A 24,748-nucleotide genomic window follows, 5' to 3' on the forward strand; every position below is an offset into this window, starting at 1 on the left:
GCAATTTAACTACTGATTCTGTTTGCCTAGCCTGTATCCTTCTCAGCGTTCCTGTAAGGGCTGGCATTGTTGCACACCTCTGTTCTCCCTCCACCTCTTTCTCCACTTCCTTTGCTAATTCCTCTTCTTCCAGCTCCTTAATAACAGATAACCCTGAAATTCTGCCTTTCCTGGACTCTTCAACATTTGTGTGCTTTGGATTCATATGGAGGAATGGGAGTGTTATTAAAATTCAGATTCTGCCTCCCGCCCAAGGCTTCCTGAATCTGAATTCCAGGCTGGACCCTGGAATCTGTGTATTTTAACTAGTTCCTTAGGCAAGTCTTACATGGCTGTGCCTGAGGCCAGTATCTACAAAGTTCTGCCAGAAACCTACTCCTTAATGACACCTTTAACCCATCCTCTCACCATCTCAGCTGTCACTGCTTTATTTCAGGTCCTATTTTGTGCAATCACTCTCTGCTTCCCCACCATACAAAAGCTAATGGAGTTCCCAGAATCATCGCGCTGTTTCAAACTTGTGTGTTCCCTTTGCCTGGAATGTCCTCTCCTCTCCGCTCCCCTCCTTAACTTGGCAAAATCCAACTAGTCCTTCAAACTCAGTACCTGGGCCATCTCCTTCAGGAAAATTTGCTGTTCTGGCTCAGGTGCTTGTCTCTCTACTCCTCCAGCGCCTGCCTGGCACATACCTCCCTCAGTGGACATGAGATTCACTCACGTGAGTCTCCCTCTGCACACCTCCCTGGGCTACACCAGGTATCTCCCAGCACCTTTGAAGACCTCTCTGCCCAGATCTTCACTTGTCTCTCAAACTCAGTATGGTCAAAACAAAACTTCTCTTCCCAGCAAAACATTCCTTCACAACTACTCACATTTCTAGCAAAGATACCACCATTTCTTTCAATATTCAAGACACTTTGCCATTACCTTTGATGGACCCTTTTTAAATCTCCCGTACCTAATGGGAACTTCCTTTGCCACACCTCTCATCAGAGCTAATGTCTAATCAGAGCCCAGCACCCATGGGTAGAGCTGGACCAATGACCTACAGGCAGCACCTATTCCAAGTGGTTGGTCTGTGCTCCTCTGGTGGTTATTTTTAATATTAACCCTTTCTATTTCTCATCATCTTTTCTTCACCCTACACCCAGACTATAATAAATCCTAGTTGATACCTGTGTCTAGTTCCTACCCTCTTCAATTCACCCTTACACGCTTAGCCAAGTCTTTCGAAAACATCACTCTTAACCTTCCGTGCTCAGTGGTCTATGGTGTTTTCTGTGGTCTAACACACAAACCTCCAATTCCTCTGCTCAACCAGACCAATCCAGCTGTATTTTTTATATACCTCTACCAAACACCCCATGTTCCAGTTGGGCAGAGTATATCAATACATATAATAGAACCCATAAAAATATTTTTTGTTGTTTTTAAGTTACAGAAGTAATACATTCTCATTTTAAAGAAAACACATGTGTACAAAGTAAAAAAACAAAAGGTGTGTCTCCCCACCCTGCCTTCACCTCCAATCCCATTCTCTAGAGGCAATCATTGACTTGGTTCCAATCTTCCTACCTCCTTTTAGCTTTCTCCAATAAGTCTCTTCCCCAGAAGCTTCTTGGACTGAACCATCCCACGTAGGGTCCAATACCATATACCATTCAGTGCTTAGCTGATCCCAGGTGTGTCCACTTTACTTTTTAATTGACCTTGCAATTCTTGAAGCTGGATGAAACCTGCATCTCCTCTTATATCTCTTGTGTGCCTCCGGAACTGAGTGTAGCACTGAGCCTCTGATAGGTACTTAATAAATACTTTGTAAAGATTGACTCTAGCTTCTTCTCCAGAAAAATATATGCAAAATCTCTCTCTAACTCAACTAGCCACCTTTTCCTAACCTGGCTCCACCATCGAGCTCACACCCCTGTAACTGAGGGGCTGCCAGTCAACCCCAGCTCCATGTCAGCAAATGTGTGTGGAGCCCAAGCTCCCCTCCTTAGGGCAGAAGTACATGGAAGCAGGCATGCAGACAATGAGAGAAAGAGAAGGGATGGGGGAAGGGAAAGGGGCACACAGGTATATCTCAGCTGGGGACATAAGATCCTGGGGAAAGGTCTAATTTAAACTTTTGTTTGAACTTAAAGGTTTGCATAATAATGGTTTGAAATTCTCTGTGGCGTAAATTGGTAGGCTTCAAGATAGCATGAACTCCTATCCAAAGCCCCAGCCCCAGGGTCCTTTCTACCCCCAAAGCCTCTAAGAACACCTTGGCTGTGTGAGGACCCCTCTACCTTGGCCAAGCAGCCACCCCCACTAAGGCTTCTTGTTGGTCCCTATGGGCCCCTGTCCCTCCTCTTGCCCTCATCCCCCAGGAAAAGTTCCCTCACCAAATGAAAACGAGCTGTGATGTACCATGTCCCTGGTCTGTGTCTAAGGCACCTATGCCTCGAGAAAGTTTGACGCTTTCACTCAATGGTATCTGAGCTGGGTTCTGGAAGTGCTTTGGAGATAAGAAAAAAGAACAAAAGGATAGTGGCTTCAGGTGCTAAGCCCTGTACCCTGAATCAACCAGGCAAACTTTGCTTTCATTTGATTAAATCGGTTTGTGCTTTAAAAAGAAAGGAAGATTAACCAGTGACCTAAAAAACCCAGAGAGTCAAGCCCTGGAGATGAAACCTGTGTCTGGAAGTCAAGTTCAGGATTCAGCTCTAGTAAACTATAGTTTGGATCACCTCCCCTGAGTCTTTCCAATCAAGCTAGGGTCAGGTGAAGCACGTATCCCTCTGCCCTCTCAGGCCAGTGGAACCTGCTGTTCTGAGCAGAGAGGTTTCTGGTTTAAAACAGAAAAGCAAGGATCGGAAGGCTCTTGGGGAAAGGGGGAACAAAGTGCCAAGGAGTCCCTTGGGAGTGACTGTTGGGAGAGAAAGGCCAGACCTTGGGCTGGAGGAGTGGAGACACCTACCTTGACACCGCCGTCCGACTTCTTGTTCAATAGGCTTTTGGCAGCTGTGAAAACAAAGAGAAAAATCAAGTCTCCTGTATTGTACCCTCTTCCCATCCTGAAGTCTGGCAGCTGGATCCGCAAGAGACTGATGTGTTTCACAAGGGGGCCAGGAGTCTCCTGAAACCCCTAGAAGAGGCCCTTCCTGATGCCTCAAAGCAAGAAGGGCATCTCAAGCAGCGTCAGACCCTCAGAGTGGCACCCCAGGATCTCCTCTGCCATGGAAGAGGGCTCAGCATTAACAGGGACACTCCGCATTTAGGAGAAACCACATTCAATACTGGGGCTGCCTGGGCCATTGGGAACTCTGCCTTCAACAGCTTCCACCTAGGCCTGGAAGCAGACTGCCAGGGTGAAAGGTGAGGGCTCCATCCTTAGATGCCATGGAGATTCTCAGGACAGCCAAGCTGCAAGGATGCAAGACATCTCCTGAGTGTTCTCAAGAAACAAGAGTGTCACAGTTCACGAAGGAGACCAGACGTGAGGACAGACAGACACAGAGACTAGGACCACCTACAGGAGGGTTTTGCCAGGGGGTTGAAGCCTTGACTGGGCAGGTCCTCACTGCCACCCTTTGCTCAGTCTACTCTCTGGACCCACTGAGCAGAAAGGACTGGGCAGAATAATGAGGTATTAAACAGATTCTAGCCAGGCACAGGGTGATGCTCAAGGCTGATGAGCTCCACATAGGAAGGCTGGTGATGCCTGTTGGCCACAAAGGTCACAGGAAAGTAGCAGACAGTGGATGGGAGATTCCAGGGAGATTGAATCAGTCCAACTGTCTGATCCACCTAGACTCTGATGGGTTTGCATCTTGGTTCTACTGCTTGCTAGCTGTGTGAGTTACTTAACCTCTCTGAACCTCAGTTTCTTATCTATAAAATGAGATAATGGCATGAAAAGCACTAAGCAGAGTGCCTGGCACATAGCAAGAACTCTGCAAGTGTTAACTACTGTCACTACTGCTGCCATTCTTCCCTTCAGGTGGCCTTTCCTATCCAAGCTGAGTCTCCAGTGAGAATAAGGATCCTTGCATCACAAGAATTCTGACCTCCAAAAATGGCCTTTGGTCCTATCTCCAGTTTATGCTGGGGTGATTTGAAACTTATTTTTTAAATGTGTTTACTACTATGCCTGACCACCTACGGTGTTAAGTGCTTTACATACGTCAAAGTTCTCTACTCTGACAGCCCATTAGAATCACTTGGGAGTTAGAGAAAAATGCTTATGCCTATCCCATGCCCTAGGGATTCTGATTTTATTTGTCTGCGGTGGGGTCTCAGCATCAGGATTTTTTTTTTTAACAAGTTTTCTCATACAGGCAGGGTTGAGGGCCTTAGACATACATGATCTTAATCGTCACCATGTTATTTCTTAGCCCCATTGCAGAGATGAGGAAACTAAGGTTGGGAGAGCTGATGTGACTTGCTCAGGGTGTGGCAGGGCTGGGATCCAAACTCAGGAGCGGCTGTCTGCACAGCTTCTGTACTCTACTGCATTTCAGACCCGGAGGCCGGCAAATGCCAGACTTCACAATTGTGAGGGGCGTGGCTTCCCCTTCGGGGCCGCCCACCAGTGCCGCTGAAGCCTAGTCTTCTGCCGTGGGCAGCTCAGCTCCGGGCCACGCCAGGGCTGTCTCGGGCCACCTTGGCCGCAGCCCTCACAGGCAGGCCAGGCTCTCGGGCGGGTGGCTTCGGGAGGAAAACCTCCTGCTGCCCAGCTCCACGTCCCAGGCTACTGCCTCCTGAGAGTTGGCAAGCGTCCAGCATGCACGGCTGGTTAGGGGGCTCCGTAACACCGATGCGCTCGCAGATGCCAAGTTAGGTGGTCCGTCTGGCATGCCCATCTCAGCCCGCAAGCATGGGACTCGCCTCCCTGGTGAGCGGGCCTGGCATGCTGGCCCTCCTGGTGGGGTGGCAGGGAGCCGAGGCAGGCGGTCGGGGAGGACTCATGCCACGTACCTTGCCCGGCCAGGCCGGCGGCGCTCGCGGCAGGCGAGGCGGGGGCGGAGCTCTGCCTGCCAACTGAGGGGATACAGTCTCTGAGTGCACAGAGCTGCCGCAAAGCCACGGGGGCCAGTCAGCAGCGAGCATGCCCCAGCGCGAGGCGCAGGAACCCGCTGCCGCTGCGCACGGCGGGGTCCGGGCGGCGTGGCCAAGCCGGCCGAGCTGGGGGAGCGGAGGCGCCGGGGGCAGGCTGGTGAGCAGGTGCAGCCAGCCCTGCAGCAGTCTGGGAACCTGAGAGGACAGGGTGTGGAGGATCCCGCGGCTCCACCTGTCCCACGACCACCTCGGGTGAGGGTCTGCAGGTCAAAGCCTGACTTGGCAAGGGGCGGTGTCCCTTCAGAGGCAGCCCAGCCCTGGCTAAAGGCTGTCAGGAAACTGAGCCTCATCTGCAAACCTTCCTCCCCAGGGGACCTAAAGGAGGACATTTTCAGAGCGCAGCCCTTTCCTCTGGCCACATTCCAAACAGTAGAGAGACTGGCCCTCGGGGCCCAGGGAGGGTCCGTGGCCCTTGTGCAGCCAGTTCACTGATGTTCCACAGCCCCCAACTCCTCAGAGACACCGGTAACTTTTCCTCTTCAAGGCAGGTGGCCAGGAGAGGCTGCATTTCAGAGTTCCAAAGGTGTAGGTGCCCCAAAAATGAGCGCCCAGAAAGTAAACAAAGGCCGCTTAAGCAATACATTCTAGAAGCCCCGATTCCACCATTAGCCAACCTGCTAGAATCCAGGGATAAGCTGAACCTTCTTTTTGGGATCAACTCAGAAAACAGCCTCACTTGTTTCTAAAGAAGCACACAAGTGCCCTTCCTTCTTGATTATACTTCTAGACACCTCTTCCTACAGAAGCTTCTGGAGACTGGCTCTGTCTTCACCTGTCCCAGAGTCAGGGCAGAAGAGGTCATCCTGGAATGCTTGCAGCATTCTTTTTTGTTTGTTTGTTTTTTTTGTCTCCTGCGCCAGGGCAAAGTGAGTGCCACGGCCAAAGTCTGGGCAGCAAGGACAGGAGGCTCTTTAGGTATCAGTGAAGATGCTGTGTTGTAACAGAGAGACTGAGTTCCTGAAACCAGGACACCAATTTTATGAAATGGACAGGGAAAGGCTGATGCAGAGGCCGGAGGCCACGGGACAGGGCACATGCTATTGATTTCCTAGCAGCCTGTTTCACATCTCTTCCACTCAGAGAGAGAAGAGATCACCCAATTCTAGGGTCGGCACATATCTGCCCTTGAGTGTCCTCTGGAAAGGCTTTCTTCAACCCAGAAAGTAGAAGGTGCACAAGTAATTAGAGGACCAGAGGCCTGATGTGGGACAACAGCTCCACCTCTGCAGGAGGTGGCCCACTGTGCCCTCCTGTCCCCATTTGTGAGGTGAATCCAGAAACACAGCCTTCCCCTCATGGGTACCCATGACACAAGATCGAGCCCCAACTAGGGTCACAGGGGATGGGCCTGAGGGGGACACTCTCCCAGCTTACTCTCCAGTCCTGATCCTCCAGGGCCCTGTGGCTCTCACTGGGGCTAGAGCTCATGAAGCCCCAGAGCCAGGGTTGGAGGTTACCGGGAACCAGTACAGCCAAGCCCGTGGACTCAAGCTCAAAGGAGCAATCTCTGCCCAGGTAGCCGCCCACCTGAGCCTCCCGCACACACAACCCACCCCCCCACCCCCTGCCATGGCTGTGTAGAAGGAAAGCAAGGGAGGGAGTCTGGTTATGAGAATGAGAAGGGGGTCTTGAACCAAAACAGTGGGGCTGGGGGTTAGGGGGAGGGAAGATCAGGGGAAAAGGCAAGCTGGGAAGAAACCTTTCTGTCTTAAGTCCTGTCATTAATCATTTCCTCACAGAAAAGCCACTGTGCTTCCCAACTGAGGGCAAACAATGATGAGGGTGGGGGGAGGGGGAAGGTGGAATGTCTTGCATCTTAAAAAGAAATGTCAAGTGTGATTTACAAATTACTAGTCCCAACTCTCCCAATTCCTCACGCAACATTAAGCAAATTCCTTTCCCTCCATCCTGCTGGTCTCTATTTCTTCACTTATACGGTTGGTAAAAAGAGAATATTTTAAGCACAGTCTCTGTAAAAGGTTTAAACATCTGGAATAATTTCTATTAGTCATCTCCACTTGGACACAACGATGTCGTGATCGTCCCAGTCAGCCAATTAATGGTGGTGACTGGGAAGAGTCACTACATCTCATCTCCTTCTTTTTCCCAGCACATCCTCCAATGCCCTTGAGACTGGCTAAAATCTTAAAGTGCTGAGAGTCTTCAGAGAATTAAATAAGAATCCCCAGGGACAAGGTAAATGGAAGACTGGGCAGGCTACTCCTTGGGAGGTTCTAGGGAATACAGTTCATAAACCTGAAGTCAAGTAAAGCCCCCCAGAATTTCACATTACAAAACTCAGCGGCAGCAGCCCCTCCAAACAGGATCCTCATCATCTTGGTCAAGGTGTTGCCTGAGACACCCAGTGTGAGGAAGGCATGATATATGGCAACAGCCCATTCCGACCCACTCACCTCGTAGAGTTAAAGTGCACAGCTGAAAACATACCTGAAAAGTTCCTGGAGACAAGCATGGTCGTGAGGATGGCACCCTGGGGAAAGAAGAGGGTCCTGTGAATTCCATCAGGCTCTAGAAAAGCACAGTCTGTTCTCAGGCAGAGGGCAGCTGCTGGCTAGGGGCTCCCAATGAGTACAACCTTCATAGCTCAGCTCCAGCCAGGAGGGGAGCTTCCTTCTGTGATGGGGCAGGGGGCGCACTGCTGAAAGGTATGATTTCAGGATGCTGGCAGCCCAGCCCGGAAGGCAAGACTCACCTTCAGTTTTCTCCGGGCATTGAACTTGCGTAGGCACTCCACGGTCTCTTGACGATGCATCATAGATGCCACTGTGGACCGTTGCTGGAAGCCAAATAGACAGGCCTGTGAGCCCCCCACCGGATCCTAGGCCCCTCACCATAGTCCCAGCACCGGTGGCCATGTGCTCAGCCGCCCCAGAGTTGCTCTGAAGATAAGATGAGGTCACAGATGTGAAAATGCTTTTACAATAAAAGCACTACCCAAAAATCAAGGTTATGTAAGGACAATAATCTGGACATGAAAACACCACCGGTAATTGATGCTGGATGAAGGTGCCCAAGAGAGCATTCTAATCTTCCTTGGGAGACGGAGGCTATGGAAAGGGAGAGTATTTTGTGTGTTGTGATCCTCATGCAGTTACTCCATCAGCAACTATTTAGTGAGCACCTACTGCGCTCCAGATTCTGGGCAGTGAGAGAACAGAAAGGGTTCCTGTTCTCTAGAGAGAACATTCATTCCTTCTAAGAGTTCCTCTCAACAACCACCCCACCCGCCAACAAGGTCTTAAATGAAGCTGTGATCTGAGAAGCTAAGGATCTTTACCCTGAAGCATTAATTCTTTTCACCGTTTTGGATGGGAATTTTTCTTCAACGTATTACTGCTAACTTCCTCCTTAAACAGAGTCCCCTGAACATGATTTACATTTCCCTGATGACACAGGGTCAGCAATACAAGCATCAATGATTACATATCCTAATACAGAGATGTTCTCAGGGTCTGCTGAGATATATAGGATGATGGAGGGTGGGGTCCACAAACATGACCCCAGAACATAATATTTCCGTAATTCTTGAGTACATATTTTAAGTGGCTCATCCCCTCATTCTGCTATTGTTATCTTGGCCAGCCTGCTAGAAAAATAAATCCTATAACATGCAGCCTGGTGCCCACACCCCCACAGGGCCACCCTGCCTTCCTTCCCCTCTGGCCGCTCCCTTTCCTAGTTCCCGAAGCAACTCTCCCAACCTTATCTACCTTCCCCAGATCTCATATTTCACCTCCTCCTCCAAAGTGTAAACTTCTCCACAAAGTGAAATGAGAGATCATCAAGCAAGAACTCCTTCAACTTCAGCCTTCCAACCACAAGCTGATTTTCACACCTCTGCAACCTAATCCCAGGTCTCAGAAGCATCATCCCTCATGTGCTGACCCCTTGACCTGGACTCAGGAGTCCCTCTCTCATTGTGCTATCCAAACATTGGTTCCTCAATTAGCCAATATTTTTAACGCCTTATTCTGGATTATATTCTTCTCTGCAGTCTACACAATACAGTCAAGCGCAAGATTTTAAAAACTCCCCTGACTCATCCATCTTCTCTAACTAGTACCATGTCTTTCTCTCTTCACCCTCATTCCCTCCTCACCTCATTGTAAACAGGCTTCAGTCTCTCTCCCTCCACTGCCTCTATCAGTGAAATAACGAAACAATGCTTCTAACCGGTCAGAGCCAACAGGCTCTCTTCTGTCTTTATCATGGACTCTCTGAAGCATCTGATTACAGAACCTCCCTTCCTGAGACCTCCTGTTTCTTAGGATCTCCTGATCCTCCTTCTCCCATGGAAATTCTCATTCTCAGTCTCCTTTGCCGGCTCCTCCAACTCTCCCTGGTGCTAAATTGCTGGTGGCCATCTCTTCTCGTACAACAGCCCACGGTAAGAATTCAATCAGGGGCTTCCCTGGTGGCGCAGTGGTTAAGAATCCGCCTGCCAATGCAGGGGACACGGGTTTGAGCCCTGGTCCGGGAAGATCCCACATGCCGTGGAGCAACTAAGCCCGTGCACCACAACTACTGAGCCCGCGCGCCTAGAGCCCGTGCTCCACATCAAGAGAGGCCACTACAATGAGAAGCCCGCGCACCGCAACGAAGAGTAGCCCCCGTTCGCCGCAACTAGAGAAAGCCCGCGCGAAGTAACGAAGACCCGACACAGCCAAAAAAAAAAACCCAAAAAAAAACAAAAAAAAGGAATTCAATCAGCATAGAAACAATCCCATCTATTTCTACAGCCCCAACACCACCCAAATGACTACAACCTATATTTCCAATTTTTAACATCTTTTCCATATTTCTAACTACCCACTGGATGTCTCCAGCCGGAGGTCCTCAAACACCACACTTAACATGTATGAAACTAAAATCATCATCTTTTCTCACAAACAGGTTCCTCCTCTGGGTTTCCTCTGGGTCAGTGAATGGTACAACCCTCCACTCAGTTACCAACTCAAAACCTGGCAGTCCTCATAGATCCCACTCTCTCCTTCACTTCCCAAATCCAGCTGGTCACTAAGTCCTTTTTATTCTATGTCCCAAACATCTCTCAAATGTGTCCACTGCTTGCCATACCGCCCACCTTCCTATCATCACCCTTAGCTGAGACCTCATCTGGACTTGCTTAGACAGTTACGACAGCTTCCTGAGCTCTCTGCCCCTGCCTCTTTCCTCTTCAATTCCATTTTCTACACAGCTTCCAAAATGATCTTTCTTAATTAACTGCACACTTCATTCCCTCTTTAAAACCCTTAAATGGTTCCCTGTGCTTTCAGAATAAAATCCAAACTCCTTAGGCAGAAACCTGTATGTCCTGGAATCTTTCTGGCTTCAGTCTCTTGTATTCCTGTAGTCCTACCTTCATCTACAACCAAACTACTTAATATTCCTTAAACTCGCCACAATTTCCCGATAGCCCCTCACCTTGGCCCTTGCTAACCTCTGTCTGCAGGTTGTCATCCTGGGGAACCCCCAGTCATCTGCCAAGAACCAGGACAGGGCCCACCTCCTCCATGCCTTTAGCAATCCCACTGCCCACCAGAGACGGCAGGAGCTCCTACATACTCATTAGCTTCTTTTACGTACTTGTCACATTGCAGAGTGGTTGCCTGCTTGAGTGCCTGTCTCCCCAGATAATCTTTGAGATGTGTGGGGAAGGCACCATGCCTTACTCATCTTTGTATCTACAGCACCCACACAGGGACCGGCATCAAAGAGGCATTCAGTAAACACGGGAAAGAACAAATACATAAATGCATCGTGGCTGTCAGGAGGCCTAACAAGAGGCAGACCCTCTTGTTTGAAAAAAGATATTTCAGCCTGATAGAACTGTAAACGAAAACAGAATATGCTGACCCACAATGATAGCCCCGGGGGCTTCTCCTAGGGCGAGATTTATGACTGAACTTCAGGAGGCTCTTTTTCATTGCTCAGAGGTCCCTTCTGTTTATTTGCTGGGTCTTGGTCCCATTTCCATTAGAGGTGTCTAAGAGTTGAGATCTGAATATGCACTCTAGGCGTGGCAATTCACTTTGAGTTCTGCCAGCTGCTTTCTCTCATCAACTAGAGTCTGCAAGGGTCAACCTAAGCCCTCATTCAAGATCAAAGCTAAACCACACCTGACAAGTGAGTGGGGGAGAGAGAGGCCAGTTAGTCCCAGTCGCCTCCCCAACTCCTCCTGGTGACATTTGCTGCCCCTGGGCCCCACCCAGTCCCCCCTCCTCTCTGCTGGGTCTTAGCTCAGGGCCCAAAATGATTCTTCTCTATTCATAAGAAGGAGGGTAAAGACAGTGCTATGGGCACATTGAAGCTGACATCCCTGATCTCCTTGATCTCGGTGGAAGACACTTACACAGACCCATGGATGCTTGAGAGCCTGGTCAGCTGTGATACGCTTTGCAGGGTTTATGGTCAGCATCTGGTTGATCAAGTTCTTGGCTTCAGGAGTCACCGTGTCCCACTCTGGTGATGGGAACTAAGGAGCAGGAACAGGAGAAGGAGTGATATGAAATTTGTGAGCCTCATATCCCCTATAATTGGGGTACTCTGTGTTACCTAAAGCTGCCCAGCAGGGTGTGGGAAAGTCCTGGGGTATCCCAGGATCAGGGTCAACTTAAAGACCGGGAAAGGAAAACAGAACAATCATGGTTAGAATGACAGAATATCAGACCGGGGGACTCTGACATCTTCTGGTTCAACTCCATCTCTCTACTAGTAGGAATCAGTTGTTCAGCGCTGTGCCGAAGGCCCCACTGCAGTGGGAGAGCCACCAGACTTCTCATCCCTATGTCATGCAGCACACCACACAGCCACACCATTCTTTGCAAATAATAGACCAAAGGGCTTCAGTGGACTCCGTGGCTTTACAGCTACCAAAAATGGTTGTGCAAAAAACCTGCTCCCTGGGACAGGTGGTGCCAAGAATTGAGGCCTATATGCCCATCCCTGGGTCCTCAAAGTCCCTGACACTCCCTGTACCCTGTGACACACTCAACACGCCCCTTCCCTGGTCAGAGCCTGAGGGGCAGGAACAAACAGGTCCTTACATCATAGGCTCCAGCCTTGATCTGCTGATACAGCTTGTGCTGATCCTCATCCCAGAAGGGAGGGTAGCCCACCAGGAGGATATACAGGATGACCCCTACAAGACAGGACACAGGTCACTGGGGTCAGTCACCTGCTTTGCTGAGGAACCAAGAAAAGCCACACAGGGCTCAGAGCCACCCAGAAAGTCAAGGCCATACCAGAAGGAGAAGTGAATGGCAGCCAATAATGCTGTGCCACTATGCTTCACTCCCCACGTCACCAAGCCACGTCCGGGATTTCTTTAGGCACAACCCACCTGCTAAGGCATGGGCAAATCCCTCTTCAAGAAGGATGCAACATCATCTAGGAAATACTTGGGGAGAAGGGTGTGATGGGAACAGCCATCCCGGGGACACCAGAGCAAACACCGTGAGTTCACATATACCAGATGCCTGTGGGACCCACAAGGAAGAGCAATGCCTCTTTCTTGCCATCGCTGGAAGTCGAGGGCCCTTAACACCAAAAAGCTGAGTGTGTGGAATGGGCTTACCGCAGGCCCAGATATCCACAGGTTTTCCATAGGGATCTTTCCTCAAGACCTCAGGGGACAAGTAACCTGGGGTGCCAGCAAAACCTGTAGCAGAAGAGACAGCGGAGGCACACTGAACCCACTTTCTCTTTCATTAAATCCACATTAGCAATTTCCCCCAAGTCCCTTCTTACTCCTGTTGCTTTTGCTACATAAGCTCTCAGCACATGGGCAGCAAGAGATGACGGGCTGGGCTTCTTGTAGTGCCCGGAATCTAAATCAGAGGGCAAGTCCATGTGTCTACCAGGAATTCCCATCCTCCCCAGAGGCAGCAAGAACACAGTGCTGACAGCAGCAAGTCTCACTGTACTGAGTCATGGAGGGCCAGGGGGAGTTCTGCACCCTCCCCTCCTCCAGTCCCTGAGGAGCCCAGGGCCATTAAGGGTCTGGCTTCTAGTTATGAAAGAGGAAGGCAGATCAGGAAGAGGAGGAAGGGCGGGGGCTGCATTCCAGGAAGACAGGGTCACTCTTACCAAACCAAGCCTGTTGCTCTCCCTGTACTTCGATGGCTAGGCCAAAATCAGCCAGCTTGACTGCGGCACCCTTGCATTTACTCGCCAGCAGGAGGTTCTCAGGCTGTATAAGGAAGACAGAGAACCTCGTGAGGCACCCACCCCGCAGCTCAGAGGGAGCCTAGTTTGGGCCTCGCAGTACTACCATCTGGCACCAGGTGGCGCCAATGCTTCACAAGCAAGAGGCAAAGGAGGAACCTGGGTAGTACCTTCAGGTCCCGGTGGACAATGTCATGCTGGTGGATGTGGTTAACACTCTCCAGAATCTGATGTATACAGTGGCTGCAAAAGCAGAAGAAAGGTCAGTTCAGGGTTAAACCATCCATGACCACACGCTGTGGACAAAAGCACTTATCTCTGGGTCAGGGATTCACAGAGAATCACTCAATGAGGAGCTAGAACCTTGGACTTCGGACATCATCTGTTCAACCTACTTTATAGAAGAGGAAACTGAGGCCCAAGCAGATTAAGTGGTTTGTCCAGGCTCTCCTGCTAGATAATGGCAGAGGGCAGACTAGAACAGGGTCCACCATGCCTCCTTAGACTGTAAAGACCCAACATATTCAATTTGTTTCCAAGAAACTGGGGGACATCTCAGACTCCTGAGAAAGAGAGACCATCCAACTCCTTCCTTGCTTCTCTTCCCCCCTATGGTAACTCTGTTCTTGGAGAAGAGGCTTGTGGTAGCAACTCAGGAAGGATAGTCCAACTTATTAGCCTAAGCCGTTTTGGGGGTGGGTACACTCATTCTGTCATTTAAACATTTATCGAGCACCTACAGGCATTGTGCTTGGTACCACACCAGCTGTAAAGATGACCCAGTGCCTGCCCTGAAGTTTATCATCTAGTAGGGGAGATAAAACAAGTACATAGGCACCATCAAGAAACAAGGTACTAAAGAGGGTTCCAAACAGGCACCTGAGGAGCATTTCTGATCATGATTTTTCATAGAAAAAGACAAACTAACCTAGAGTCACATTCAGCTGCTGATTCGTGAATCCACCTTTCAAACCATCCTGCCACACTTGCGGTCAAACTCCTGGTGGGGTATACTGGCAGTCTAGAGCACTGGTGAAAACTGGGGGATGATTATGTCCCCCAGAGGACATCTGGCAATGCCTGGAGACATTGCTGGTTGTCACAACTGAGAGGGATGGTGCTACTGGCATCTAGCAGGTAGATGCTTCTAAACCTACAACGCACAGGAGGGGCCCTAATGACAAAAAATTATCTGGCCCAAATGTCAGTAGTGCTGAGGCTGAGGAACCCTGGCCTAGAGAATGGAGCAGGTACTACCAAGTGTGTGCTGAGCTGGTGACCTGGACTTATCTTTCCTTCCTTTAAAATCTGATGCTGGGCTTCCACAAGAGCCAAAGGGTCTTGCTGGGCTCCTGGAGGCTGAGGCTCAGGCCTCCCTATAGGACACAGCCCAAGAGTAGGGCAAAGAGACTTTAAGACTGAGCTGAAGAGGCGAGTCTCCACAGAAATATATAATTAGAACAGAGCCAGGCTAGCAGGGAGAGTCTTCTGGCCAAAAATGGCAAAAGTGCGAACTGTCCCAGCAGAGCCAGGCCAAGCCCACTGGTACAGTCACCCGCCCCAGCTCCCCCTCCTCCCCGCCAGGCTCCCTGAGCTATCACTGCCTCCTCCTGCCCAGAGCCTAGTCCTCCCCTGCTGGCACTGGAATTCATCTCCCACTTGAGAATTTTTCCTGAGGCTGAAGCATCTGAGGTTGATCAGCAAACACTGGCCTCTCAGGGTTGAGAAATCTGTGAGGAAGCTGTGCTCCCCGACCCTCCAGAGGCAGCCAGGGCTGCCACATACGCCCGAGAAGCTGCAGGCAGGATGATCAAAATCAGGTTGTAAGGACATCACCCGAGAGAGAACTCAGGGCGGGGGAGGAGCCGAGGAAGGAAAGGCAGGCCAAACAAGCGCCCAAGAGCTGTGGTGTGGGAGGAATTCTGCTGTGTCACACGAAGGAGCTGCCAGGGCTTCCTGGAGGGCTGGGGGCTGAAGGGTATGGCTGAGGAATGGTCCTCTAGCCCGCGGAGCCCCACATGGGGGCTGGTGATGGTGGTCAAGACACAAGGTGATTCAGGCTGAAATCTCCCAGGAAGGTTCCCTGGTTGGATTATTAACCCAGACATTTACACTCCTTTGGGACACAAACCATGTTTTCTCCATCTCTGGATGATCCCCAGGATGCCTCGTATGCAGTAGGATTTGTCAAAAGAAAGAAGCAGGGATAGGGAGGGTCCTTGGGCCCTTGTGAGTAGGCGGTGGTGCAAAGAAAAGGTATTTCTGGTGTGAAAGCGTGAAGGAGATATGTAAGAGCTTTGCAAAAAAAACTGATCTGGGAGTGCTGAATTATTAACTCCTAACAATACCCACGGAATGTAGCCTGAGTCCAGCTCTACAGAATCTTTGTCCAGATAAGAGCTCTTCTGATCTCCCCCAAAGACGATTCAAATAGGCAGGATACCTGGCCCCCAGGGCCCTCATCTCACCTGGCATCAGCTTCACTGTAGTATTCTCTGGCCACGATGTCTTCAAACAGCTCCCCACCGGTAACACTGCAACCAACAAAGAGGGTCAGAGGAGGCAGGTCAGGTGTCCAACCCCAGCATCCAACAGGTAACAGGTCACACTGTACAACAGCTTTAGAGAAGTGTCAGCTCTACATGCAGTTTGTCTGAGAGCCCAGAGCACGCCAATCCTTCAATGACATGGAGCTTCTTCTTGGGACAACATGGGCCCTCCCTTCCCCCTGCACATTTCTGTTTCTGTAACCTATAGATTAGCTAATACTCTGGTAAAGATGAATATACAGGCATCTAAGAGAAAATAATCAACCTACTCAAACAGTCATAGCTTTATTTGAGACCAATATGAATACGAAGATTCAGCTGCCCAAGAATGACAGACCTACCACTGAAGTTGAAGAATAATGAGACCAAGGACACAGAGACCCAACCCGGAAAATACCAAAGAGGCATTTCTAGGAGGTGAAGAGCCACTTTTAAGAAATTAAACCATAACCGAAGTGGAGGAGAGACCAATGGGAGCCTAGTTTATGACTAATAAAAGGTACCTTCAATTTCCCAGAATTTTTAAGGTCATGCAAAGACCTATGTTCTACTTCTTCACTAAGGACAACACACCAAGAAACAAGAAAAAAGCATCTGCACAAGGTGTGCTGCTGAACAGAAATGCAAGAGCAATGCCATCCCGGGGTTCAGAGCCCGGGGGAGATACTGAGCAAGGAGACCCTCGGTAACCTGCCCATTACCAGAGGAAGTTCAAAATCAAACCCCTCTCCGCGGGCAAAGGAGGGGGACCCTCGGCAGTGGCTGAAGACCCAGTTTAGGCCTTTTTTCCAAGCCTTCCTCTTGAGCCGGCTGGAGGGAAAGGCCCCCACACCCTCAGAAAGCGGCACTTACAGGTCAAACACGAGGTAGTGAAACCCTTCTTCAGAAATACTGTCATGGAGGCGTACTGCAAGAGAGGAGATGGGGACAGAGATTAACAGAGAGAAAACCTGGAAATCCTACTCCTCTCCTCCTTGGCCACCCCAGCCCTGCCCCGTCCTGCCAGCCCCACAGGCTCTCTCCTGAGAATGGGCAGACGCCCAGCAGCCCCAGTCCAAGGCAACATGGCCACAAAGCAGAGACGATCAGACAGACCCCAGGTCCAGCGCTCTGGTCGCCACCTCAGACTGCCTACAATGTAGGCGAGAGACAGAAGCTTTGTGGCTAAGAAGTAAAGACAGGACGGAGAAAAGCAAGAACCTTCTTCCCAGAGGGGCTGGTCCCAGAGAAGGTAGTCCTGGGATATGACATGTGAGGGTGCAACGCAAAGCGAGCAGCACCGAGGGACACAGACTGCAGGGGGACAGAGAACGACAAGATGGGAGAGCCTGAGAGCCTGGAGTAAATGGGGACAGAAGAATTAGAGGGAGGGGAAGAAGTGGGAAAGGCAGAGCCCAGCAGGGAGGCGCGTGGAGGGAGGATGACAGATGGTGCGCACGGAAGGCAACACAGTCAGGCGATGACAACAATGACCAATTTATTAAGTGCTCACGACGTGCCAGGCCTTGTGTTAGGCTCTTTGCGTACATTACTTATGCTACAAGCATTTACTGAGTGACTACTGTGTGTTGGACCCTGTGGTAGATGGCGGGATTTAGGAAGGACATAGTACTGGCCTTCAAGGAGTTTATTATTCCTGATGACCACCCCGAGATAAGTATTACTCCCATTCCACAGATGAGGACACTGGACGCTCAGGGACATACAGTTTCTTGCCAAAGGCCAAAGATGTAGTGGGTCCAAATGTGAACCCAGCTCTTTCTGACTCCAAAGACTGGTCCATATCACTGTTTCCTATAAGAAATGTGGAGTAGCCCACACACCCAGGCAACAAAGCAATGGAGCCCGGAGAGAAACCACTCACGAATGTGCCTACAACAGCATCAAAGACGGCTCCGAGAGGCTACTGCATGGAGCTGCAGTAAAGGCTGCAAGAAAAGGCTGGCGAGCAGAATCCCTTCCCACTCCCCACCTCCAGAGCTCGTGGGCAAAAGCTCAACCTAATGTCTTCTGAGGTCTCCTCTACAAGCCTGTGCCCACAAAGCCACCTCAGGGTTAAATGCCAACCCTTGAGCATCATTCTAATGCAAACACAACTGTGTTTTGGCCAACCATCCTAGCTGCTCCTGTCCCTTCCCTCACCTGCACTCTCTTGATGGGGAGCCTATGTTCCAAAGGGCTTCTTCTGTTTGACATTCACTCCATCCCTCAGCAGTTCCAGGAGCACCTTGCAGAGCACTTCAGGAATGGCCTGACACCAAACCAACCAGTGAAGTTCTTGGATACAAAGAAATCACAGTGTCTCTTCCATGTCTGGCCCCAACCAGCTCAAATGACAACTACCGTTTCCAGTGTGAGAGCGTTTCATCAGGGCTGAGGCACTTTCCTACATACCCTTCCCACCAAAGCAAGATCAGCCGAATGTAAAATACAGGCACTCAGCCATCACTAGAGCCCTGTGGTTTTCCTCACTTGACAAATGAGGACTCAGGCCAGCCAGGGCTAGAACCAGGGCCTGACAATTGATTATGCTTCATATTGCCAACCTTATTAGATCTGATCTGGTTACTCAACCCAAAATTCCACCAGAACTCAGTATTTCTGCAATTTACCAATGGGATCAAAGGCAAGTGGTACTTCTAAAACCCCTCCTCCTCAAATGATTCTCTCCTATACTCGGGCACATAAGCTCATACTTCTCTAGGCCTGTGGGGGACAGAAGGAAGGAGCTATAGCCAGACCCCTGCCTCCCTTCCACCCTAACTGAGCCAGGCACGCTCAAGCGAGCTCCCCTAAAGCCCTGCCACCCTCCCTCCTCACTTGTGGGTCTCTGGCGGGAGCTGGTGTCTCACGCTGAGTCCTGCTGCAGCTGCTGCTACCTTGCTTCCAAGAGGACTTCCCATTTAATTAAAAATTTGCTACTAAAAAGCATTAAAGTGTGTAATACAAATAATCCCCTGGAAATCAGCTGTCCCAGAAGCTAAAGACCAGCTTCATTACGGAGGTGACTAACAGCAGCAGGATGATGCACTAACAGGGCAGCAGGTACGATGCTAACAGCCACTCCCAGGGGAGTCCTGCCGCCTGGCCCTGCCTCCCCAGGATCCCTGCCCCCAGACCCACCCCCCGAACCCAGCACAGCAGGGCTGAGAACAGGGCAAAAAGGGCAGGCACCCATGCCTCTGCCCAGACAGGGAGTCATTGGAACTTGCCCTTCTCCAGGAAGGCCACACACGGAGCCCAGGTGGGAGGAAGCTGGGAGGGGAATCAGAAGAGCAGAGCAGCAAAGGAAGACTAATCCTCCCAGGTCACCCAGCCCAGAGAACGGCTTTGATGTGTGTCTCAGAGCATGGCACCGCCAAGACAAGGAGGGACAGGTGTGCAAGGCTCCATCGCTGAGCAAGACTGCTATCTTTTTTTTTTTTCCATTTGTAAAGAAAATTAACAGGGGACTGAGAACAAGACGAGAAACTTGAATGCACCACTCTAACTGCCAACCTAGCAGATTCTTGATAATAATGATCCAAATTACAATACCTAACTCTTAGTTCAGCTGTTTCAATGTGCTTGGCATTGTGCCAAGTGCTTTTACACATGTTATTTGACTGAACCCTTGCATTAGCTCTGTCGGGTAGGTACTTCTATCACCTCCATCTAACAGGACAGGAAACGGTGGCTCCAAGAGAAACTCACCCAAAGTTATACTGAGTGGCAGAGCTGAGACTTGAGGACAAAGCAAACTGACAGCAAGATCCCTGATTTTGTGGAACTGCCTGCCAAGGAGTCACTTTCTCCATCCTCTTAGGCAAAGGAGCTCCAACCTGTCCCCACTAGCCCTGGCCATTCTGATTCACTCAACAGTGTCCATTCGGCACCTCCCTGAAGCAGGCGTGACTGTACATGCCACGGACACAGCTGTGAACAAGGGAAACACAGCTCTGCCACTGCGCAGCCTCTGGGGGATCGGGGAAGACGGGCTTTAAAGAAGCACTTACACAAATGCATAACCAAGCAGTACTGTGCTGAGGGCTGTCAGGGAGAAGTAAAGGATGCTACGGATGCATGCGGAAAAAAAAAATCCGACACCCAGGCCATTCCACAGTCATGAGAGGGTACGAAGGCCAAGGAGGACCAGACCAACTCTAGACAGGAAGATCTGGAAAAGGAGTATGAAGCATTTACTGCATTACAGTGATAAACCTAATTATTGTTCTTTACAAACTGTGGAAGGAAGAACAGGCCAAAAAAAACACTCGATGTCTCATACCTTCAAGTACTGACAAAGCCACAACGCAAATTTTGTGGCTGTTTCCAATTCTTTAAAAACCACCCAACAGTACACCACATTTTAACTAACAAACTTTGGTCAAAAAAGCACTGACAAAGTATCACTGTTCATGTCCATGGAAATAACACAGTGTGAATGAAGGAGGTCCTGTCATCCCATGGGCTGGTGAGGGATGAACGCTGTCCTCCAGAAGCAGGTGGGCAGGGATTTGGGAGCTGCTCAGTTATGATCCAGTTTCCTTCTCTTTCTTTACAACTGCTTTTGCTACACTTACTATTAGCTGTATGGGCCCTGGGCCCAAGGTAAAACGCAGCCAGGCTTGAATAACTTGCGAACTGAGTTGGGTCTGGGAGTCTAGAAGGGATCACTTCTGGGAGCTGGAATCTCCATTTTCATCATTTCCATTTATTTCCTAGGCCTCCTTTGCTTGCTGAACCTTCTCAAAACAACTCCATGAAGAGGCACAGATGACAAAACGGAGGCACAGGTGGGTGAAACCATGTGCCGGTGGTCACAGCTAACCAGCAAATCCCAGATTCAAACCTAGAGGACTTGACTCTAAAGCCACAGACCTTTGCTTCTCCACGTGCAGTCCATGAATCAGCAGCGTGAGCATCACCAGGAGATGTGAGGAAGCTCAGGTCCACCCCAGACCTACTGAATCAGAGTCTCAATTTTAACACAATCCCTAAGTGATTCACGAGCACATGAAAGTTCGAGAAGTGCTGCTCTAAACCACAATGCTAGACTGTGATGAAACTGCTGGGGCAGCTCAGCACGAAGGAAGACAGAGTCTATTCATTAGAGGAATTTAGAGCAGGGAGCAAGCAGGGCACAGGTAGAAGACACTTCATTCAGACTTTAGATGATTAGCACTACTGCCGTTTCCTCCTCTCAACTCCACGCCTCTGGCCACTCTCCCAGGGCTGTTTTAGGTCCTGCAGGATGCCTCAGAACCAACAGGCTTTAAAAAAAAAAAGTAGACTTTACCTTTTAGAGCGATTTTGGGTTCATAGCAAAACTGAGAGTAAAGTACAGAGAGCTCCCACCTACCCCCTGTCCCCACACACGCACAGTGTCCCCCACCATCAACATCCCCACCGGAGCAGTGCGTTTGCTACAGCTGAGGAGCCTACACTGACACATCATTATCGCCCAGAGTCCATGGCTTACATTAGGGTTCACTCTTCCAACAGGCTTTCAACTCCTGGGGCAGAATATCTATCAGGGAAAAAAACTGGGGGAGCCTGGCTCCTTGTACCAAATACCCTTCTGAATTCAAGTGCCTAAGAGTCTGACAATAACCAGAGGTGGACCATATGCTCTCTGCTCTCAGCTTCCTCAGTTCTGCACCACTCTTGGGCTGGTCCACTTGTATCCCTGAGGGACGGAGTTAGAGGCTAGAGCCAAAAGGGCCACAGCTCTGAAGGACGGAGCAGCGGAGAGAGGAGAGGAATACTGAATTAAGGGGACAAAATTGTCTCCTCTTCTGCCACAAGCCAGGTCCGGCTCCATGGCAACCCCGCCTCCTGGACCTGCAGCTCCCTCACATCTTCAGGAGTCCTGGTTCCCACTGGACACCAGATAGCCTGGCTAGCCTGCTCTGCCAGGACATGGTCCTGACTCACCCTTCCCTCTCCCTGCCCTTGACCCCAAAATAGGGCCTCAGACCAACACGCTCAGGATCTGGGAGCAGTTGTGAAACAGAAGCACAGTTCTAGGCGATCAGATGCTGACAAACGGAGTGTGCCTTGCCTGGCCTTCCCTGGGTCCTGCTCCCTCCCGAACAGAGCAGATGGCTGGGGTAGATGGTCACTCCACCTGCCTTAATTCTGAGCTGGGGGCAGGTGATTAAAAAGAACAAAAAGCGGGGGGGCTACCAAACCAAGTAAAGTCTAAAAGGTCGAAAAGTATATATCTAATTTAAAGGAAAACATAAAAAGAAGGCTCGGGGGGCTTCCCTGGTGGCGCAGTGGTTGAGAATCTGCCTGTCAATGCAGGGGACACGGGTTAGAGCCCTGGTCTGGGAAGATCCCACATGCCGCGGAGCAACTAGGCCCGTGAGCCACAATTACTGAGCCTGCGCGTCTGGAGCCTGTGCTCTGCAACAAGAGAGGCCACGATAATGAGAGGCCCGCGCACCGCGATGAAGAGTGGCCCCCACTTGCCGCAACTAGAGAAAGCCCTTGCACAGAAACGAAGACCCTACACAGCCATAAATAAGTAAATAAATAAGTTAATTTAAAAAAAAAAAAAAAAAAGAAGGCTCGGGCATTATTCAGCTAGAATCCGAGTTTTGTACTTGCCGGTTGATTCTCGATTGTCTTCATCCTACCCTGACCCTGCTGTGGTCAACCATGCCCATGTCACAGGTAACGCAGACATGGTTCTGCCTCCTGCATCATCTACCCCACCCCTTGTTCTCCTCCCTCCAGGAGGACAATTCATCATTGCTCTACGAGTTGGTCACCTGGGACATAAGGAAATGAAGTTGCTGTCCGCAGACCCTGAGACCCGGGACTGGAACACCAAAATGCTTCTGTGCTCGTGGATGGCTTTAGTCACCCACATTCTTTTTTTCTCCTGCTCTGGAACTGCTAGGTCAGAGGTCACAAGCTCACAAAGCCTAGAGGGACCAGGTAGGCAGTACAAATGTGAGATAACAGCAAACACAGTGGCCAGCGGGCTAAAGGGGCAGCCACTGCCCAGCCCCAGCTGATTCCGGCCACATATGGATGTGGGCTCAGCAGAGCCAAACCTTCTGATTTGAAAGATTGGGAAATAGAATTTTTTTCAAAATGTGAAATCTCATTTAAAAATACTGGCAAACAATACAAATATTTTTAAACCACTGGGCCGGCCAAACAAAACACGCCTGAGTCTGTGACTGCTGTTTTAGCTGCTCCTCTCATCATTTCTCTTCTACCTAAGGCAACACTTCGGTCCCCACCGTCCTGTTTGCAGGTGAGGGTCTAACTTCAGAGAGCTCCGGTAGTTCCAAACCCAGGAATTGTGGGCTGAGAGGTGCTGGCTCCGTGGAAGACTGCACCAGGCAGAGCTGAGCACCAGCGATGCCAATCTGCTTCGGGTGTAATCCAAGCTGCTGATTGCCATCTATAAAGCCCTGCACGGCTGCAGTTCTGGTTACCTCACAGCTCCTCTCCCCTTGGGCTGGAGTACGACCTCACTCTCCTACCTAATAGCTCCCGGTGAGCACTCCAGCCCGAGATCTGGGAAGCCGGAGGCTGAGTACCTCTGGAGGAAGCATCGAGCTTCGGCAAGTCGCCTTATAGCCCCAGCTGCCAACCCAGCGGAGTGGGAGGCCTCCAGGGCACTGTGGGAGCCTCGATATTGAGGCTGTGCCTGAGGAGCGCGGAAAACGTGTTGTCCTTTGTGATGATCACAGCTTTCAGGGAAAACCTAGGAGATGCTCCCTGCTCTGCCTCAAGTCAAGCCCGGGGCTTCTGCTCAGACACTGCAGCCAGCCCAGTTTCTGTTCCCTCTGCAAGAAGCACCGAACTGGGGCCAGCGTTTTTGGCAAAGACTACTTCAGCTGAACAATGTAAAACGGAGCTGGAGTGGGCTGTGGCAGGCAAACCTCCTCGGCTTTAGAACAACCAACAATGTGCTCCTGTCCCGCATGTCAGGGTGGGAGCAGGGAGAAATCCTCTTATTTTTCTCCTTCTCCATCCGAGTGGCTCCTGCCATCCCATCTCCAGAGAAGCCAGGCGGGTGGGCAGCTTGCTTTCCCGGCTCCGGGGAATACAAACAGGAGCACCATGGAAACCCCCAGAGTGTGCACGACACCGCAACAGGAACAAAACTTTTTCAAGTCCAGAAACAAAATCCGGACCCTTTTATGATGGCCATGGAAGGCCCCTGGTGAGGGATGCTGGCAGGCTACTAGCCCAGAGCCTCACACGCCGAGGACCTGGACCTCAGCCCACAGATGGAAGGAGAGGGGAAGAAAGCGAGTCTGAAACATATTCTGATACCTCACTCCCAGCCCTGAGATGGCACCACAGGGATGGAGACACTCAGGTCTCTGAACTAGAACACCCCAGAATTCTGAGCAATATATGGCTGCTATCCTGCTTGGGCAAAAAAAGACACCAGGCAAAGGCCCAGGGACAGAAGTGGTTCCCTACACAAAAACAGTGGATTTCTGTTCTCTCCAACTTCCACAAAATGCCCAAGAAATGCTCTATATAAGGGCACTTACCAATGTTTGGATGCTTCAAAAGTCGGCATATCCGGGCCTCACGTTCTAGTTTCTGGTGATCTAAGAGCAGAAGAGAGAAAACAAAAGCCATCAAACATCCATTCTATTTGTGGCCACCTGGCTATTCATATGCTTTCAATTCTTAGGCACCAACTATGTCCTTTCTACAATTTGCTGAATTAATACAGCAGGTCACGGCAATTCTGGAGACAAGTATTAATGACAACCTTTTCCTGATGAAGAAGTGCCTTAGGAAAGCTTCCCAAGTTAGTGAGTGGCAGAGCCAGGATATGAATCCAGGTCTTTAACTAAAACTGTAGTGCTCTTTCCACCACAGCAGGGATTTCACTGGGCCAGTGTGTCCAGAATCTCTTCCTTGTTGGAAATACTAATAATAAT

At 50.3% G+C, this 24,748-nt stretch overlaps 1 protein-coding gene across 16 annotated transcripts in view; it reads right to left on the bottom strand.

Moving 5' to 3' along the window:
- The window catches only part of CAMK2G (calcium/calmodulin dependent protein kinase II gamma), a 54,535-nt gene that overhangs the window by 17,531 nt on the left and 12,256 nt on the right, over window positions 1-24,748 (bottom strand). For 9 of the 16 annotated variants that reach the window (XM_068547878.1, XM_068547875.1, XM_068547867.1 and 6 more), the window contains exons 3-13: window positions 24,350-24,409; window positions 16,692-16,746; window positions 15,759-15,824; window positions 13,461-13,533; window positions 13,213-13,315; window positions 12,701-12,784; window positions 12,171-12,265; window positions 11,477-11,599; window positions 7,817-7,900; window positions 7,552-7,594; window positions 2,963-3,006 (exon numbers count right to left, since the gene is read on the bottom strand). In XM_068547878.1, coding sequence (XP_068403979.1) covers window positions 2,963-3,006; window positions 7,552-7,594; window positions 7,817-7,900; window positions 11,477-11,599; window positions 12,171-12,265; window positions 12,701-12,784; window positions 13,213-13,315; window positions 13,461-13,533; window positions 15,759-15,824; window positions 16,692-16,746; window positions 24,350-24,409 — 830 coding nt within the window. Of the gene's footprint in view, window positions 1-2,962; window positions 3,007-4,962; window positions 5,026-7,551; window positions 7,595-7,816; window positions 7,901-11,476; window positions 11,600-12,170; window positions 12,266-12,700; window positions 12,785-13,212; window positions 13,316-13,460; window positions 13,534-15,758; window positions 15,825-16,691; window positions 16,747-24,349; window positions 24,410-24,748 lie in introns of all 16 variants that reach the window. The other 7 variants (XM_068547863.1, XM_068547874.1, XM_068547866.1 and 4 more) reach the window with 1 other exon arrangement.

Source organism: Eschrichtius robustus, chromosome 7 (assembly GCF_028021215.1).
Source record: "Eschrichtius robustus isolate mEscRob2 chromosome 7, mEscRob2.pri, whole genome shotgun sequence".
Lineage (NCBI taxonomy): Eukaryota > Metazoa > Chordata > Mammalia > Artiodactyla > Eschrichtiidae > Eschrichtius > Eschrichtius robustus.